Below are 20647 nucleotides of genomic sequence, written 5' to 3'. Positions count from 1 at the left end.
AATTATTACTGTTTCTGCTGAGAGCGCCACATCCCTGAAAAAAGGTCGATGTATCGTGAACAGGTGGTTTTGTGAAGCAGAATCCTGACAGGGTGAGCAAACATGAAGCTTGTGCACGGGATGATTTTGCATCACTAGCGAAGTTTACATGCAGCCATTAACCCTTTCATATTCACAACATGAACAATAACCCAGGTGCGTGCCTGGGTTCCTCCTTCTCCAACCTGAATGGAGGAATCTTTTTTGAGTTCAGGAAGCCCGTCGTGCTGCTGCTGTTGTTGTTGTTGTAGCTGTTGCTATGGATACAGGACGACGGAGCAGAAATGATACGTCATGACGTCCTCCGTGTGTCAAGATATCGTCCGTGTGCTGCTGCTTTGATCAGGATACCATGTAAACAGGAATAACCCTCTTTGCTGCATGTAAATGCAGTCAGATTTTATTGATTCAAAATGCTAATACTCTGGTGCTTGTGTTATGGAACCCCAAAATATTCACAATTAATTAAATAAATACAAAATTTTGAAATAAATACCATTTTATAACATACCTTAATGTAAATATGTAAACAGAAATATTTTCAGTATTATTTCTATATTTTCTACTTTTCTGTGTTTGCTATTAATTTATAATTTCATATTGTCTATTATTCTATTTCTTATTGTTATTGTATTTACTGCAGCTGCTGTGACAAAAAAATTCCTGAAGGGGGATCAACAAAAGAACATTCTATTCTATTCTATTCTATTCTATCCTATTCTATTCTTTTGATAAATAACAGACAAATTTATATTGTGGCCATTAAACTGTAAAATAGAGTAGAAGAATAGAATAGAATAGAGTAGAATAGAATAGAACTTTATTGTCATTGTAACAAGTACAATGAAATTGAAGTCACAGCAGCAATCAAGGAAACAAAAGTAAGCTAGTTAGCACAGCTAGCTCGTCCATCTTATTGGAGATAGATCTTACGTTCCCAATAACGATGGATGGAAGGACAGGTCCATGTCGTCACTTCTTAGCTCACACCTGAGAACCAGCACGTTGTCCTCACCTCCTTCTCCTCACCTTGTGGGAAACATCCGGCCTTGCACCAGTTAGCATTGACATGCTACAGGCTCCTAACAGCTGATTTCACATGTAAACAATGCAGCCATGGTTACATGTAGGAGCTCCAGACAAACACAGGAGAAAAGTAGTAAAAATATCACTGAAGACAAAAACTGTTTGGTGTCCACAACCAACAAATGAGTCATACAAAGTAATGATCCACTCCAGATACAAAGATGATGAAAAAGAGACAAAAAAATTACACAGCGAAAGAAGAGAGAGCTGCTGCAAAAGGCAGCCATAGCCAACAGGGCGGCGCCTCAAAATAAGGCAAAGTTATTATAAATTGTGTTTTATTATTATTTGATATTGAATTATTGTAATTAAATATTTCATAGTGATTATTTTAACAATTCCATACTTTAAAAAAAGTTAAATATATATATATATATATATATATATATATAAATATATATATATATATATATATATATATATGTATATATATATATATATGTATATATATATATATATATATATATATATATATATATATATATATATATATATATATATATATATATATATAAATAAAATAATGACTTTTTATTCATTTTTCAATTCAATTAATTCTTTTCCACAATGGCCTTTTTATTTCACGTCATTTTGTGACTCTTTATGTCATTCTGCCTTTGTGTTTGTCTTTAATTGTTCTTTGATTTTATTTAACTTTCTTTTTTTTAATGCTGCTGTCGGTGGCAAAGCACTTTGTAAACAAATGTTTTTAAAAGTGCTATATAAATAAAGTTTATTATTATGATTATTATTATTATTTTTCATCAGAATGGCTCGGCCTGTCAATCAAAGCTAGAGGGTGGGACCTCTGCTTGGAAAATAAATAAAAAGTATTTTTTAGGTTTTTTAAAAAATAAAATGGTTATGAATTATTAAATTATAATAATTTGATATTAAAGAGTAGTGCCATTTTTCACAATTTAATGGCTGAATTTAATTTTAATTTAATTTTTCTTTTTTCTTTTTTTTAATGTTGTATTTTTTTAATTAATCATGAATTTTTGGGGGGTTTCATACAGAGTCACAGGAAAAGTCTTAAATCTTGAAAGTTTGGGTCATCAAAAGTCTTGAGAGGCTGACCTATATGTCCAAGACACTACTGATACACTCATCTAAAAACTGACAAAAACAAACATAAAAGACTCTTAATTTAGCCGATAAGTTTAAAATAAGTCACCAATGGTCACGTGTTGCTGTGTTTCCTGGATGAATCTGCCTCTGCTGGCATCAGAGAGCGTGAACCAATCAGATTGAGGCATGCAGCACAGCTGGGTTAAACCAGAAGTTAGTTTCTGGCAGCATTCATACGGAGCCCAAACAGACTCTATTTACTGAGGCTGCTCAGTGGAAACTGTTTGTGTTTGTCTGTTTACACATTACGGTGATCACAATAACTGATAAACAGGAAGTGACTGAACTCTGTACCATGCAGGTCAGGGTCTGATCAGCATTAAAGGCTCCAATCTGCATTAATCTGTGTGTTTACTGAAAAATTAAACTGTTGTATCACCATAAAACTGTGACGTAAAGTTATTATTACAAACAAAATAAGCATGTAAGGTGTAAATACTGACGAGTTTGTATTTTAAACGTACTGTTTGTGTGGTTTCAAAGCTGATATTCAATCCCAACCTGAAAACTTCACTTTTAAGCGTAAGCTGCTGAATTACTCTAGATTTTTCTGCAGCTTTTCAGCCGTACACAGACTGTTTTTTCCATCTTAATATCACCTCCTGTTTTATTTTTGGTGCGATTAAACAAGAAAAGCCTGAAAGATTAGTGAGTCCTGCGCCCATGTCGGGCTGGGTGGGTCAGAGGGGTCAGGAGGTCAGCTGCACTCCAGGGATTACAGGAGCAAAACACACACACACACACACACAGAAACACACAAACACAGTCTGTTCATGAATTTATGTCAGCAGTATTTTTAAGGCTTTTCAAAAAAAGACTTGATTACATGTGAAAACTTTTATTTTGAAAAGCCGTTTCCATACCTAACCATCAGTTTGGGCTTTAACTGTCTCACAGTGCTGTGTGGTGTTTCTGTGTGTGTGTGTGTGTGTGTGTGTGTGTGTGTGTGTGTGTGTGTGTGAGCTGATCTGACAGATGTACTCACAAATAAACTGAGACTTCACACACAGCGTGATGCCAGCAGACTTCATTGCTGAAGTGTCACACGGTGTCCACCTGTTCAGCCTCCTGTGGTCAGAGGAGGAAAAACAGACGTCAGTTTCATACGGAGGAGAAAATCCTCTACTGACTGCTTACATAAGGAGGGAGCTCTGCTCTCTGTCAGCCCTAGACATGAACAAACTGCAGGTTTGGACTTACAGCTAAGAGTTTTGGGTGCTAGCTTGTCCTGGCGGTTCGGTCACATGCTTCCCTAAAGCAGTTGACCTGGGGTTTGGTCCATCCTGAGACCTCTTTCTCACGCTTGCCCTGAAATATCCTGAACTTTTAAAGAGAATTGTTAATACAGTTTCGTTACAACCATTCTTGGAAAAACAGTGGTCCAGATGACTTGTAGAGAAAACTTACTAGAACCGCCACGAGCAGTCAAAATGACTGCTAGATTCAAAACAATCCCACCTGCTTCTCTGAGTAATCTTAACAGGTAATCTAAGGTGGTATTCAGACCTGGACTGTTTGGTCCACTTTAAACGGACCAGGGTTCGTTTCCCACGCCGGTGCGGACTTTTCCTCCAGGTGTGAATAGACACAAACGAACCCTGGTGCGGACCAAAACAACCGGACCCAGACCCACTTTTTGAGGTGGTCTCGGTCCGCTTCCAAACGAACTCTGGTGTGGTTCGTGGTTCTCTGGTGCAGGTCTGAATACAAACCAAGGTCCATCCGAACTAACTACAGGATACATGCGCCTTTTGGGCCTATAAAGCCACCGTAACCTAACCGTCTTTGGTTCATACCTGATCCTCCGTCTTCTGTTTAGCCACGCTGTTGCTAGCATGTTGTGGGTCAGGACACGCAGAGCATAGCGCCTCCTTGCTGCGATCATTGGTCTTCCTGTTCCTAAATTGTAAACGGTGTTGTTAAGCTGCTTTGAAGGAGCTGCTCTTGAAACTGAAAATGATTTAGCAGCTCTAATAAGAGCACAAACACACGTTTACCTCCATTTCCAGGTCTGTACTCTGTGTGCCGCCCTTTGTCAGTGCTGTCCAATGAGAGCACTGATCCTCACACACCTGGATGTGTTTACAGAATATAGTCCACTTGCAAAAAGTACAATCTGAATACGAACCGCACCAAACGAAAAAAATAAAGTCCGCTTTTGGTCCGGACCAAACAAGTGGACCAAAAGGACTTTTCTGGTCTGAATACAGCCTAAATCTAAATAAGTCTTCTCAGTAATCCGATCATCTCCTGTGTGAGCATTTCTCTTAAAGTAACGAAAATAACGGCAGCTTTACTTTTCAGCACGTTTAATCCCACGTTCGTCTCTGACATCACGTCGGCATCGACTCACCGTCGTCTGAAGCTTGAAACACTCGTCACCTTCTCGCTCCAACCTTTACAGACATTTTATTTAAAATATCTCGCAAATTTTCAGTCCGTACAAAAAATGACTCAAACTAGAGCGCTGCCTACTCTGACAGATCTGGGGGGTTAGTTGCTAGGCAACCAAAAGATATGTTGTCAACAACCACGACTGCAGATAAATGGTCATTATAACCACTTATGGCAAAAATAGGTAGATTGAGTGGTATTTAATGCTCCTTAAGTGAAGTCTTTGTAAGGTTAATCGCACATCATAAAAACCCCTTAAGGAAAAGCCTTTCATTATTATTATTTGTTCGTCATTTATTCATTTATTTATAATTATAGTCATGAAGAAAAAAAATCACAACAGTCAGAATTAATTTTATGTGTAAATTAAATCAAAAATGTAAATAACAATTTCCCTGGACACACACACACACACACACACACACACACGCACACTGTGTTAGAGGCATCTGCTGACTGATTCTGTTACAGCGTGAAAAACACTTATTTAAAACATGTTTTAAAGCAGGAGTAAAGTTATTTAAACCAAACAAACACATTGTTCAAAATCCAACCACTTGTTTAAAACTTTTCAAAATAAAACTAAAGAAAGTTTGAATTGCAAGTGATTTTATTTAGATTTGTTTCTGGGGATTTGTTGGGACACACACACAAGCATTTATTTTTGTTGTTTACACTTTCTTGTTTTTATTCAGACTGCTTCTGTTGAAACTGAAATTAGTTTTTTTATTTTACTGCAGGCTGTCATTTATACGTTGAGCTGAATTTGTTATGGAGCTTTACAAAATTTACTGAACCACTATAATAAAACAAATAAACAAAAGATGAACATAAACATGTGTGAATAACTAATTAAATAATAAAATAATTAATAAAAATAAATTAATTAATTAACATCAGAAAAAAGGGAAGAAGATAAAAAAAAACAAAACAGACAAATTTATTTTTCCTTTTTTTTCTGTTACCTGCCGACCTGCTCTGAAATTTAGGAGCTATGACTCGAAACTGGGTTTTTTTTCAGTCATAAAAAAAAAATATTTCTGTTAAAAAAATTGAAAAAATCTCAAATGAATGAAAAGGAGCAGAAAGAGGAAACATCTTATTACATCTGCCTCTTAAAAATTAATTACACACATGATACAAAATTAGAAATAAGCTGCCGGCAAGAGGACAAACAAAGCAAATCCACAAACATAAATTTGATAACTCATGTTAATTTCCATTTAACAAAAAATAAAGGAAAAATGTATTTGTTTTTTTTTTTGGCTGCATTTAGAATATCTTGTTTCCTGTATTTATTTGACAAAATGTTTTTATCTTTTTTTTTTTTTTTTGAAGATGCAAATTGATATGGCTTTCATCCATTCAGACTCCTTTTATTCTGATGTAACGATCCTTTAGTGTCGCTCCGAATCTTGGCTTTATTGATATTTCAAATCCTTGGTTTATTTGGCAAAAAAAAATTCTGGATGATTTGGATTCAGGAGGCTGAAAATGTAGATATGAATGGATGAAGTTTCTTCTCCTGTGTGACTGGATATTTGTTTGTTTTTGCATTATCCCCAAAACACAATCCTACAATCCTACGTTCTTACTTTTGGATATATTTAACCTTCTTTCTTCTGTCTTCCTTTTGTTCTCCAGACGGCGTCCTGGACCTCTCCACCAAGAAGAACCTCAGCGCAGGCAGCCACAAAACCGGCTTCCCCCCTGCGCCTGGGGTCAAAGGGTAAGACAACAGGATTAGCTTAGCAGGCCTCTGTTAGCAGAGCGGCGCGGTCATGTGACTGAAACAACAGCGGGGGTTAAAACAGTCGCTGCTATTGTGTTTCTGCAGCGCTCCAGAAAGCTCCACCAGGCCCATGTTTCAGGATGTTTCATGTAAATCTGGTGGTTTGGAGCTCCCTGCCCGTCAGTGAGCACACAGGGAACACCTAAGCCAGTGCAGGGAGAGCATCAGCAAAGGTCATCTTTTGTTAGCTGCTCTGTGGTTGAGCTGAAATTAGTTGGGTGTGCTGTGATGCATTTATGTGCAATAGGAAAAAAAATAATAAATATTTATATATATAATAAATAAATTGCAAAAAAATAGAATTTTATTTTAAATAATTTGCAAAAAAAACAAAAAATGGTAAAAATGTCAAAAAATTGCAAATGTTTTAAAAAACGTAATTTGAATAATTTGCAAAATTATAAAAAGCAAAATCTTCAGAAAACGCATTTTTTCTTAATATGAACAAAAAAATAGAAATTAAAAATTATCTGTAAATTAAGAAAGTAAAAATAAAAAACTGCAAAAATCTCAAACAAGAGATGATGCATACTCAAACATTTTCAAAGCTATAATGAGTCGAAGATTTGTAACAACATGAAATGTAATAACCTGTTGGTATGGGAACAAAAGCGCTGAGCCTGAAATGTCCACCAGAAGGACAAAAATCAGACCTCAATTTCTGGGAGAAAGTGAAAAAATCTGCAGATGTGGTAAGAAAAACTGACTGGTTTTGGGTATCCTATTAAGAAAAACTTTACGAATTTCGAGATGTTTCAAGAGGTCTTTCAAAATCTTTCATTTTTCTGGACTTGTCATATGAATGTTGCTCATATTTAGTCTGATAAGACAGTTTTGGCTAAAACAGGGGTCTGCAAACTTAACTTTCAAACTTTACCTCAGCTCACCTTGATTAAAGTCATTCAGGAGCCACAAAATCTACTTTATCTTCACAATAAAAACAGTAAAAAAAAGTGTAAAATTCTAAAGATAGTAAAAATCTAGTGGATATTTGTCTGAACAAATAGTTTGTGTTTATGAAATTTTACATGTGATGTCTTTTTTTATTTTAATACATTGACAAATATTTTTAAAAAAAAATAAAAAATTGTGATGTCATAAACTAAATAAATTTGTTAAGGTTATATAACAATAAGTTTCTTCATTTTTCAAAAATTGCCAAAAATTCATAAATTGCAAAAAAAAAAAAAAAACATTTTAAATAATTTCAAAAATTGTAAAAATGTCAAAAAATTGTAAATGTTTTTAAAAACTTAATTTGAATAATTTGCAAAAATTATTAAAACATTGCAAAATCTTGAAAAATGCATTTTTTCTTAATATTGAAAAAAAAAAGAAGAATTCTAAATTATCTGTAAATTTAAAAAAAAAAAAATAAAACTGCAAAAATCTCAAACAAGAGATGATGCATATTTAATAATATTTTTTCAAAGCTATAAAGAGCCAAAGAGCCACATGAGACCCAGAGCTACAGGTTGAGGACACCTGGTTTTAGCAGTTTCAGCATCTTTCTCAAGCTAACCCATCAATAAAGGCACAATCCTTAAAACATTACTGAAAATAAAGTCACATTCTGCTAAACTCAACCACACTCCAACACGGAGAGATATCACCTACTGACACGCTTCCCATGAGCACCCGGCAGACGAAACCAGCATGGTGAAGTCTTTTCAACAATGGGTCAAAGGGAAGAATGCCAAGGCCAGTGCAGGGAGAGCATCAGCAAAGGTCATTCTTTACAGGTGGAGGATAAAAAAACCTTAAAGGGTCTGAGAATACATGCTAATGTTGCCTTGGCAACATCTCTTTAACGTCACTTTTCCTATGGCACAATAATTCATCACAGCACACCCAACGAATTTCAGCCCAACCACAGAGCAGCTAACAAAAGACTCTCAATCAAACGTGGTAAACGGGGGAAAACTGTGCACAAGCAGCAGAAACATTTTCATCAAAGATTCATGAAGTGAAGACGAGCAAAGGAGCGAATCCATCGCTCTGAAGCAGCACCACAGGGCCGGTTAAACCACCCAACACGAGGACTATTTGTAACCGTTGTGTTGAACTCTGCTCATGTATTACTGCTAAAGCAATATGTGTCTAATTCAGAGCCTAGCTTCTGCAGAACAGAAAGGGAAAGTGTTACAAGACCTCAACGTGAAGACAAACGATGAGTATCACAGCGTTAATGTTTGATTACGTCTCTAATAATATCCTCATCCCTGGTTGCAGAAAGGCTTGGAAACAGCTCATTGCTGCTCGTTGCATTGACTTTCCAAGAATCGACTTTGCGGGTCTTGTCGGGGCCGTGCCCCCGCTTGGTCTCCTGCATTTTGAGAGCGCACGTTTCGATCCCCTCCGTAGTCATTCCCAACCGCGTCCTGCCAACGCCTCCCACCTTTCATATCAGATCAACATCCCATCCCAGGTATTCCTGGTTAAGACCCCTCCTACATCCGACCCCCCAACCCCAAAGTGAGGGTTCAACGGCTCTGAGTGTCAAACACGTCACGGAGGCTTTAACTACTCACACTTCTCCTCCCGAGTTAGTGCCGATATTGATAATCCTCAGCGTAGCAGTCTGTTTATTTATTGATGAACCTGTTCTCTGCCTTGAAGTCATGTTTGAATCAGTTCCTATCATCCTGGGCTCGTCCACTGAGAGGGGTACGATCGACGCAGCTTTTCTTCTGGATCGCTTTTGATCTGTAGGTCAAAGATAGATTTTCAAAGGTTCATGAATTAAATCATGTTCAATTAATCACGGTATTGATCCGAGGTGATATCAGGGGGCTTCAAAAATATTCAAAGAAACGTTTGATACATTTCAGTTAGCGTTTTCTTTGAGTTGCTGGATTTACAGAGTACCAAGCTCAAACCAAGATGGACCCCTGTCCTGAGGTGTCCGGTTTCAAATGCAGCAAGTTTCTGCCCTGTGATTGGCTGATTGGATGTTTGTTTTAACAAGCCGTTGAATGGGGAACCTAATAAAGTGTCCGGTGAGTTTGAGTCTCTCCTGTGACTTCACATCAACCATGGTGGTGTCACTTTGGATTCCTTTTGAAAACCTGGTCAGAAGATGCCTGGGTTCCCGGAGAGGGGACTCGAGTGTCAAACACACAAGCTTTTATCTGGAGTGAGAGTTAATCAGCAACGCCCAAAGGTTTACAAATGTCAACTTCGAACTGATCAGATTTCAGTCTGCACATGTCAAGGTTGCGTTTCCTGAACATCCATCATGTGGTTATCGATATCTCAAAGCCACTTGGACAAAACTCTATTAAACCTGGTTTAAATGATTTGTAACTTTCCAGAAAAGGATGCCGTGCTAAAAAACAATCAAACAGACCATTCTGGGAATAATAAGTTCATTGTTTTGGTTCTGTGGTATGGAAATAGGAATTAGTTTTGTATAACTTTTACTGACGAATTGAAGTGAATAAGTGGGGGGTGCTGTTTTGTCTAAATCAGAGGTCTGCAACCTTCACTTTCATAAGAGCTAAATTTTGCCTCAGCTCACTTGAATTAAAATAATTTTTATACCTTCATAATAAAGACAAAAAGTTTATAAATGGTAAATAAATAAATAAATACAGTCTTTTTTTATTTTAATAATTTACAAAAAAAAAAGAAAAAAAAAGGAATTAAAAGAAATTGTAATGTGATAAATTTAACAAAATTTGCTAAATTTATGAAATTTCAGGAAGTTTCTACATTTTTCAAAATTTGGCAAAATTCATAAATTGCAAAAAAAATGTCATTTTGAATGATTTGCAAAAATGTGAAAAAAATGTTAAAAAATTTCAAAAAATTGTAAATGTTTTTTAAGATGTAATTTGAATGATTTGCAAAATTAAAAAACATTTTTTTCTAAATCTGAAAAAAAGGAAATTCAAAATTATCTGTAATTTAAATTTAAAAAACTGTAAAAATCTCAAACAAGAGATGATGCATACTCAATAATATTTTTTTCAAAGCTATAAGGAGCCAAAGAGCCACATGAGGCGCAGAGCTACAGGTTGAGGACACCTGGTCTAGTGGTTTCAGCATCTTTCTCAAGCTACCCCATCAGTAAAGGTACAATCCCCAAAACATAACTGAAAATAAAGTCACATTCTGCTTAACTCAACCACACTCCAACACGGAGAGATATCACCTGCTGACACGCTTCCCATGAGCACCCGGCAGACGAAACCAGCATAGTGAAGTCTTTTCAACAATGGGTCAAAGGGAAAATTAGACACAGCGCCTGAACCCCCTCAGGACGAGACTGTGTCTCTTGCCTTGGGGTTCCTGGGCCCCAAAGGCCCCGAGGCCCCCTCAGCTCTACGGAGACTTTCTTATGATCAGGTCATGAAATATTAACAACGGGAGGAGGTGGAGGATGAGGATCCATCTCTCCCAGCAGAGCTGATCCACGAGTCCAAGCTTGTTTATGACCTCACACGGCAAAAACTGAAATCTGATCAAGTGTTTGGGTTATTTTCAGTAAAACTGTCTCATTACACCAGGTTAGAGCAGAGTTTGTAACAACATGAAACGTCATAACCGGTTGGTATCGTTACAAAAGTGCTGAGCATGAAATGTCCTCCCAAAAGACAAAAATAAGACCTGAATTTCTGGGAGAAGGAGAAAAAATCTGCAGGTGTGGTAAGAAAAACTGACTTGTTTCGGTTATCTTATAAAGAAAAACTTGACAAATTTTGAGAGGTCTTTCAAAAATGTTCATTTTTCTGGACTTGACATGTAAATGTTGCTCATATTTAGTCTGATAAGACAATTTGGGCTAAAAACAGGGGTCTGCAAACTTTACTTTCAAAGGAGCCATTTTCCCTCAGCTCACCTTGATTAAAGTCATTCAGGGGCCTAAAAATCTACTTTATCTTCACAATAAAAACAGTAAATAAAAAAAAGTATAAAATTATAAACAGTAAAATCTAGTGAATCGTTATCCAAACGACAAGTCTGTGTGGGTTTATAAAATTGTACATGTGATGTTTTAGTTTTTTGTTTTTTTTTATAAATCAGCAAATATTTTACAAAAAAATAAAAAAAATGTGTAATGTCATAAATTTGCAAAATTATTGAAATTTCAATACAATGCTATGTTTTTCTAAATTATTGAAATTTCAAAAATTTGAACATTTTTCAAAAAATTAAATTTGAAGAAATGTGCCAAAATTTGCAAAAAATTAGAAAAAATTGAAATTTCAAATGTTTTCCCCAAATCAGAAATTTGCAAAAATATAAAGGAAATATAAAAATAAAAGTTTCAAAAAAATTTTTTTAAAAGAAGTAAAAAATTCAGAAAAATTGCATTTTTTAAAAAAGGAACTTCAAATCATTTTCAAAATTTGCAGTAATTAAAAACAATGAAATTTGTATAAATTTCCAAAATTTGCAAAGTCTTGTAAAAAATATTTTTATTTTACTAAATTTGAAAAAAAGATGACACAAATTTTGCAAAAAGTTTAAAAAAATGAAAGCTTTATTGCAAGAGGTGATTAAGATTTAATTCAACAAAATATTAACACATTATTTTATTAAGAGTCAGTGTCTTTTATCATCAATACCCTCTGTAAGAAAAATAACAATTCTTTATTTAATAATATTTCTAAAAGGTACAAGGAGCCACTGCAAAGGAGTCAAAGAGCCCCATGAGGCTCCAGGGCCGCAGGTTGAAGACCCCTGGGCTAAAAAATTAAACAAACACTTTTTTAGATTTCTGCTTCTACAGGACAGAAAATTATTAGTGTTTCTTTCATTTACTTGAGAAGTTTTTTTCATCATTTATCAGAATCTGTATGAATCTGTTTCTACTCCAAGCGTTTAAGTCAACTTCTGTTGGGTCAATCTGTTGGACGATATTTTGAGCTGATATGGACACGTTTTTTTTTTGGAGGGGAGTCCCCCGAAGCTAAAATACAGTGATCCTTTTTTTTAGCCACACCTGATCTGTTTCCATCAAGCACAACACAGACCATGAACCACTGTGCTGAGACGATCCATCTCCCCGTCTCACCAGGGATGCCATGCTGAATTTATTTCCTCCTCCAACGCTGGTTTCTGGATCCTCACATCCACCGTCACAGTCTGGCACAGCCTCCCTGATGACTGGCTGCTTACTGTAACAGAACGCTCTATTAGTGCAGACTCCAAAGCTGCTCATTAACCCTGTATTGTTTTCAACCAGCCCAGACCGCCCACTGTGGTAATCTGTCTTTAAGCTCCCGCTGAGGACTCCCCACATCGCACAGCCAGTCGCACTGTAGCTCCCCAGCACACGCCTTCCACCGGCGAGAGACGGCGTTCGCCTCAAGTTTCCTCTCCTCAATGCCATCCGCTGACTTGACAAGCTATTTCCTGTTCTTATGAGCCTGAGGGGGCCGTGCATTTAGAAAAAACCTTTTCCACTGTTGCTATAGTTACTTAGCAATAGGATTACTTGCTGTTGCAGTTCAAGGCACTTTGCTTATGAGTGCATGTTTACAAAGCAGAGACGGTTTCTACAGATATTAATCATAACCTCAAGCAGAACCAGTCTCATGTTAGACAGACATCTGCTGAGACCGTGTTGGTGTTTGAGGGAGGGATAGATGGAGAGAGAGGAAGAGATGGACCAAACCTGTTAATAGTTGTAGCAGCTGGAGTCTGGCAGGTCCACGGCAGCAGGGCGTCTACAGCAATGATTCAGAGCAGGGGTCTGCAGCTTTCACTTTCGAAGGAGCCACTTTATTTGACTTACCTAGGAGCCACAAAATCTGCTTTATCTGCAAAATACAGACTAAAAAGTGTTTAAAATTCTGTATCAAAAAAATGTAGTGAATAATTATCTAAACAAGACGTTTTTGGGGATTAATGAAATAACAAATGGATGTGATGTCTGACTTTTTAGATTTTTAATAAATTTACACAATTTTGAAAAATGTATTTAATTTAAAAAATGTGCAAATATAACAAAATTCTCACAATTAAAAGAATGCTCAAGTTTTGAAACAATTCAATTTAAAAAAATTTAAAAAAAAATAATGAAATCAGATAAATTTGCAAACAAACATTTTTTTTAAATATATATTTTTTTTAAATATTCCTTTAACATTTCAAAAATGGGCAAAAATTACAAAATTCTCACAATTAAAAGAATGCTCAAGTTTTGAAACAATTCAATTTTTAGAAATTTTCAAAAAAAATGAAATCAGATAAATTTGCAAAACAAATCTTTTTTTTTAATTAATATTTTTTAAATATTCCTTTAACATTTCAAAAATTGGCAAAAATTACAAAATTCTCACAATTAAAAAAGCAAAAGTTTTGAAACATTTAAATGTTTAAAAATTTGCAAAAACAAACAAAAAAATAATGAAATCAAATACACTTGAAAAAAAAACATTTTTTTAAATATATAATTTTTTTAAATATTTTTTTTATTTTAAAAGTTGAAAAATTTCTAACAATTTTGAAATTTCAAAAATTTGAAAATTTTAAAAATTTCTGAAAGAATACTTAAATTAGATAACATAATGATGATGTTGCTCAACTCATTTTTTCATTGTTTACTAATGTCTTGCCACATGAATGCATATACACTCAATTAAAATCTTTACTTTGATACCTGATTCAAAGTTATCTTACCAGGGGTGTTAAACTTGAGGTTAGCCACAGGTGCATGGAAAGTTGGTGGGCTGTTGATTTTGTAGGACAGTGTTTCTAAAACAGGGGTACAAGAGGGCACTCTGGGGGTTTTACGAGATTCAAAAATGTATATTCAAAAATAGCAACCAAGCAAAAATCATTTAATTCCATTTATTCAATCAGTGTTTGACTCCAATACACGTTGTTGTTCTTAAACTGAATATTATATCAAAAAGATGCTAATATTACTGCGTTCTTTTACCTCTTTTTTTTTCAACCAAACTGCTTTGAGTTTCTTAAGGGGGTACTAGGCCGAAGAAAAAACAATTCACAGGGGACACATCACTGATAAAAGTTTGAGAACCACTGTTGTAGGGGGTGAAGTAGAGCGGTGGCAGACTTTATTGCAAGAAATGATGTATATTTTGTTCAATACATTGTTAAAGCATGATTTAATTTCATGTCAATGTCTTTAATCATCAATACCCTCTGTAAGAAAAATAACAATTCTTAATTCTATATTTTCTTTAAAGCTACAAGGAGCCACTGCGAAGGAGTCACATATATTTGGCATTGGTGAAATCAGACAGAGCAGAGAAAGAGGAGCTGGGGTGGTTGTGGTTTGAAAGTCCAAAAAGTTAGGAGCATCAGCCCCAAAATTTGGGAGCACCACAACAACAATGATGATTTTAACGCACTACCACCACCAGGGTTAAATCCATCCATCTCTTCAGTGAGACTGAGGCATCAAGTGCCTCCAAAGGGGACCCCCAGGACTGTCTGAGCCTGACATTTACCAATCTCAAATCAGCATTTAAAGTTAAAAATGTCAAGCTTGATTAAAAGTCAAAACGGTGCCACATGCCGCGCTTTTTTGATGTCATGACACTGCGTCTCCTAGCAGGTGTTATTTACCAAGCACAGGTGAAGTAAAGAGGCATCACAACAAGTATTTTGGACCCAGATGCACTTTTGGGGTCTTTTTGGGACCATCTCAGATCAGTCATGGAACATTCCTGATGCTGATACTAAAATTTTTCCGTGTTTTCTCCCTCCAGGCGTTCCTACAGAGTCGAACACACCCTCTCTGAGGTGGATGAGGAGGACGGCCTGCTGCAGAGGAGCTTGCAGGACGGACTGAGGGAGAATTACGTCAACTCCAACTCCTTCAAGCCCCCCATGGCCCGCTCTCTGCGCATCAAGGAAGAGCTCCTCAGCCAGAAGCACCGCCTCTTGAGCCAGCCCGCTGCTCTCTCCCTGGCTAATCTAGAGTCAGCCGGCTTGCTCAATCACGCTCAGTCCCACTCCTTGCTCGGCCAGAAGGGTTCGTCCTCATTCTGGGGGAGCAAGGCCCATCTGGAGAGCCTGCTGAAACTAAAGCAGGCCAGCGGCGCTCTGAGCGGGGCACTCAGTGACCTCAAAGACCTGCCAACATTCCTGGAGAATCACCACCACGGAGCCTTCTCTTACAAGAGTTCCCTCCATCATCACCACAATCAGGTCTCCAAGGCCCAACACCATCACAACGAGGGGAAGAGGGACCAGGGCCACTCGCCTCCTGTCGACCTTAAAATCCCCCAGGTTCGGGGCATGGATCTCTCCTGGGACTCCCATGCTTCTGAGCTGTACGGCTACGGCGCCATGGGGGTGGGAGGTGGCTGCCACGGGGAGAATACTCTGAGCCGGAAGCTGCGAGCCATCCTGCCCAAGCAAAACCGCCGTGGGGGAAGTCTCGGAAGCCTGTTGGACGGGGCGGCTGACTACTGGAGCTCCGATTTGGACCACTCTGGTTCCGGGCCAGCGTACTCAACCTCTGATGTGGAAGGCGACCCAAACTCCAAGCAACCGAGGAAGAAAAGAGGCCGCTATCGCCAGTACAACAGCGAGATCCTGGAGGAGGCCATTGCCGTCGTGATGAGCGGGAAGATGAGTGTGTCCAAGGCTCAGAACATGTACGGGATCCCGCACAGCACCCTGGAGTACAAGGTGAAGGAGCGCATGGGAACCCTGAAGAATCCCCCAAAGAAGAAGCTCAAGCTGATGATGAAGATGGAGGCGACAGCCCAGGATTACCCTGCCGAGTCAGAGAATACACCCACCGTCACCCCGCAAGACGACGGCCAGCCGCTGGCAGCTGCTGAGCTCAAGGACAATATAAAGGAAGAGATCGAAGACAATTTTAAACCAATCGACTAAAACAACTCACACATGTAAACCTCAGTCTAATGACTTAAGTAATTTGAAAAACGGATGGGGCTTTATTTGTGCCAATTTCCTTTGCAGTATCTGGGTGAGCACAAACGCAGGGATAATATGAGGAGGATTCTTAAAAACAAACTGGAGATAACTAATCGGATGGTTTTAACAAGCGTTGCTTAGGCGACACTATTAGCGTTTGTTTAGCCTTTGTGCCCAGGGGCTTAACAAACGCAGAAAAAGACATTGGTAAATGACAACTGATGAAATTAGCATGCTGATAATCCCCTGCCCAAAAACCCAATCCCCCTCTTTTCCCGAACTTGAAACACTGCTGCTTATAAACGCAGTACGTGCTTTGGACCATTCCAATTTGGGGGAAAATGAGGGGAAGGTTTAAAATTAATTCCTCGAAACAAACTGACAAATTTGTCCCTTTACCGCTGCCCCCTATCCTACGGAGTACTAACTGAAAATTGGTAAGTGAAATGTCTCTTACATTTGAACGGTTGAATCATACCATTGATATTCCTCACCAGGGTTCTGAATCAAAACCCGCTCTGTTATCGCCAGGTAGCCATGACGCTTTAACTGCAAACTTTTTTCCCTCCTTAAGATATTCAGCTTATCTCTGTGCGGACGAAACAACATTGACCCGTCCTTTTTGAATGAGAAAGACACAAAAGTCATTCAGGGATGCATGTTTGTGAGTTTCGTGGACACTACTGACTTCTATAATCAACATCTTCTCCTCTATCTTTTGATTTGATTTGTTTTGCTTTCTTTTGCACTACACTCTGGGTCTGGCGCTTACAGACCAGGTTACCTCGGCATTGTTGCCCTCGCATCATGCACTTATTATGGTCTGTCTCTAAAGCCCAGTCGCAACCTCGCAATGGGTCAGGGGATGCACGTCGCCTGCGTACGCTGATCCATACTCAGATCCGAGAGAGCTCCTCTTTTTTTCCAAGGGACAAGCTGAGGGGTCATCTGACTACGGATCAGCTTTAGGGTGAAATGCTACCTCATGGACCTCCGTCACTCACTCACAGCTGATCCTGGAATGCTACCGCCACCTTCAGGTTGCGCTCCACATGGTGACCGACGTGAACTCACCTCCTCATGGCAATCTTTAGTCGATGAACGCCGTCTAGGATCAGATTGTGAAACTCTGCTGCTATCCAGTCGATCATCTAGCTCCTCAGCTTAAGCTAGCCTTAGCTAAAGAGTTCTAGCTAGCTTTAGCTAAAGCGACATTTTTCGTATTGTTTTCCTTTTCTAATCAAACTAAGCTGAAGCGGCTTAGCTGGATACTTTAAAGAAACACTTTTCCCTCACACGTCAGGCAGTTTTAAAGGCAGTTTACTACAACAATGTGCATTTATAAAGGGTTCATTGAGGGAGGGTGTGTGGGTGGGTGGGCCATATGCAGTGGGAGGGGGTAGTTGCTAAAGGCGAGGGAAAAGCAGATTTAATATATAATAAATTATTGTAACAGATGATGTAAAAGCCAATCTTTGATTCTGGATGATTTCTTTCTCATTTTTAACTCAGGGTAACTGAGACAGATGACGTGGGTTTCAAATATGGTCATTTTCTGTTGGACCTATAGAAGACAGATCAGAGGACGAGACACGAGCCCTGCCGACGCTCCGTCTGCGCGGGGGGCCGCGTGAGCAGATCGATCTGCTGATGAATCATGAAAAAGAACAGAAAACGACGACTTGTGGCGCTAAACTTCTAAAATAGCACTTTCAAAAATATGAGAAAAACAAGCGAAAGACAGCTGTTTGAGGTTATGCATGTAGTGTAGCTTTTCTCTGGGGGATACGGAGGAGGGCGGAGAGATGGAGGAAAAAGCTTTAGTGTGTGAAGACTTTCAGAAAGCTGCAGCTTGGACCCAAACTACACTTTTTTTCCTTCTCGATTACCTCCTTAATGCGTTTTTAAAAAGAAAAAAAAAAAAGGTTGACATCTTGAACAAGTTTTGTGTAGTGTTGTCTGGTTGTTCTCCCTCGATCGTTACCTGTCAGAGGAAAGACGATCCCTCAGAGGACATGTGGAAAGAAAAAAAAACACTCTTCTGGTATTTTCCATCAGAATCAAATTGGTTGTCATGTTGTTCTTTTTTTTTCTTTTCTTTATTTTCTTTGCTGAGTTGTAAATGTTGCTCTTTGCTCCTGACACTGCCTGGTGCTCACCCAGTCTGTGAGATTTTTAACATGAGAAATGTACCTCTGTTCAGATGAAACGATGATGATTCACTCCTTTTTGAAATGTTTTATTTATTTGATTTTAATTATGTCCTTTAGTTATTTCTGGAAAATGGCATGCACCACTTTTTTGGCTGGTTTTGAACTTTTTATGTTGAGATTATTGAATTCGTCCTGAGCCTGAGCTGCTCAAATTCATACAAAGTCATGAATTAATCAAAATCTAATTATAATTAGACCTTTGAACTACCTGTGGCATACAATCTTGAGTTCCCCTCTTCCACCTGAAGCCGTGGGTTAGGGTTCGGGTGAAGGATAGCCCAACCCTTACCTGCTCCCTTGGCTTGATTGGCAGGTATGCATGTCCAATTAAAAGCTCTAGAAAAGACCTCTGGACCATCAGAGCCCCTGGAGGTCGTTATGCATGAAATGCGTCCAACACTTTGACAATGCAGAGCATTTGAAGTGTCTAAAAGGTGGACCCAGCGTAGGACAATGCACTGATCTGATAGTGAAAACAGGATCGCCGTGTTGATCGTAAAGCACTTCTTCTGAAATTGGACAAACCTTGACGTTTTGACGACGTGTCCCCGTCCCTTTGAAAAGTCACGGCACTGTGCTCGCCTGTTTCACGTAAAGCATGTAAAGCATGGATCTGTGCTGTTGAAACTTTAAATTATGTGTAGAAGTAGGAGAATTGGCACTTACCTTGGGTTTGCATGAACTCCAGCAGCACTTAGATTGAATTCCCCTGCGAGGGGCGATTCCTCGGGGCCAAACCGTCCAAATTTATTCCCCCTTTCTCACTCTTTAAAAAAAATCGTAGAGCTGTAAATGTCCCATTTCAGCCGAGTCATATCTACTGAGGTGCATGCCATTTGAATCTATTTATTTGCTCCATTTGATTTTCCTTGGGTTGTTTGATTGTCATGTGGTTAACGGCTCCCCCTGTCCAAAAAAGTCCTCCTTCTTGCAACTGAGTCTCACTGCTGTTTTAAAGAAACCTCATCCTATAGGAAATCCTCTAGAGAACAGTAAATATCTATTTATATAAATATATTAACAGATACACCATGAATGTAGTGAACCGATATCTCAACCTCTCAAAAAACGGGACAGTGATCTGCAAAAAGATGGCGCTGTCGGTTTCTTTACGACAGACTGTTGTTTTTATTCTTTGAGTTTTGACTTCACGCTGCTCGTGTCGGGAACGGTCGTTTTCCCGACGCCGGCGTGCGACAGTAGCCTTCAGTACTGTAAATGTCTCAGGATCGAGCCAACGGGATGGGCAGCAATATTAGTCAGTCGGAAAATGGCGCAAACTTAACTACCTGAACTAGATGTAATTTATAGACGTATATAAACAGTATATAAACTATATGTCAGCTTGGTCAGCCGAGACTAAGTGCTATACCTCAATCTCAGAATAATGACTCCTTTCCGTGCCTCATACGTTGACGTAGACCTTACCTGGGAGCCTGGCGAAGGGATAACTGATACTCTGGGAAATGTAGTATGCTCCGCTGTATCTTTTATTATCTGTTCGTTTTACTTTCTTTGTTTCGCCTCCCTCTTTTGAAGGGCGGGGGAGGGGACGCTTCAAGTGTCTGACTGACCAATATTTGCAACCCTACCTCCTTTCAGGTATTTTTGCGCAACAACAAAAACCTTCTAGAAGTACACATGAGCAACAGATTGAGGAAAAGAAAGACCTGCAGGGATTGTACAGCTATTCCTGTCTTAGCACTGAAAGAGGTCGGTGTGGGAGGGCTACCAACCTCTCGTTTCTTTCTCTGAAAGTCAAAACATTTTGGGATCCGCTCGTCTGGTTTCACCCTGGAGGCGATAAGTCAGGATGGTCCCGCCCTGGTCTGAGAAAGAAGAGGGTGTTGGTGTTTCTTTCTTGCTTTCTGTTGATTGTGTGATTTTAGGTGTGACATGACTCCAGGATGAAACCCGACAGGGGGATTTGTTTTTGTTTGTTGTTGTTTTTGCCTTGTTTAGTTCTCGCTTAGAAGAATCCGAGACCCAGAGAGGAGATTGGGGGACAGGTGGACAAGTTAACCTTCTTTTTTCTGCTGTCTTATAAAAAAATCTTTTACACTCAATTCCAAAAACACCCCACACACAGGAAATGTACCTTTATACGATGAAAAAGCTCTAT

The 20647-nt window shown here is 38.5% G+C and overlaps 1 protein-coding gene across 1 annotated transcript in view; it reads left to right on the top strand.

Annotated features, from left to right (window-relative positions):
* lcor (ligand dependent nuclear receptor corepressor) overlaps positions 1-20375 on the top strand; it is a 123338-nt gene extending 102963 nt beyond the window's left edge. The window contains exons 6-7 of the mRNA XM_074686017.1: positions 6295-6379; positions 15133-20375. Coding sequence (XP_074542118.1) covers positions 6295-6379; positions 15133-16270 — 1223 coding nt within the window. The 3' untranslated portion in view covers positions 16271-20375. The remainder of the gene's footprint in view (positions 1-6294; positions 6380-15132) is intronic.
* Positions 20376-20647: the final 272 nt, after the last annotated feature.

The sequence above is a fragment of the Halichoeres trimaculatus genome, unplaced genomic scaffold (assembly GCF_033239565.1).
Source record: "Halichoeres trimaculatus isolate MK-OKI-2021-1 unplaced genomic scaffold, fHalTri1.1 fHalTri1_scaffold_2, whole genome shotgun sequence".
Classification (NCBI taxonomy): domain Eukaryota; kingdom Metazoa; phylum Chordata; class Actinopteri; order Labriformes; family Labridae; genus Halichoeres; species Halichoeres trimaculatus.
This window is presented reverse-complemented; position numbering and strand designations above follow the sequence as displayed.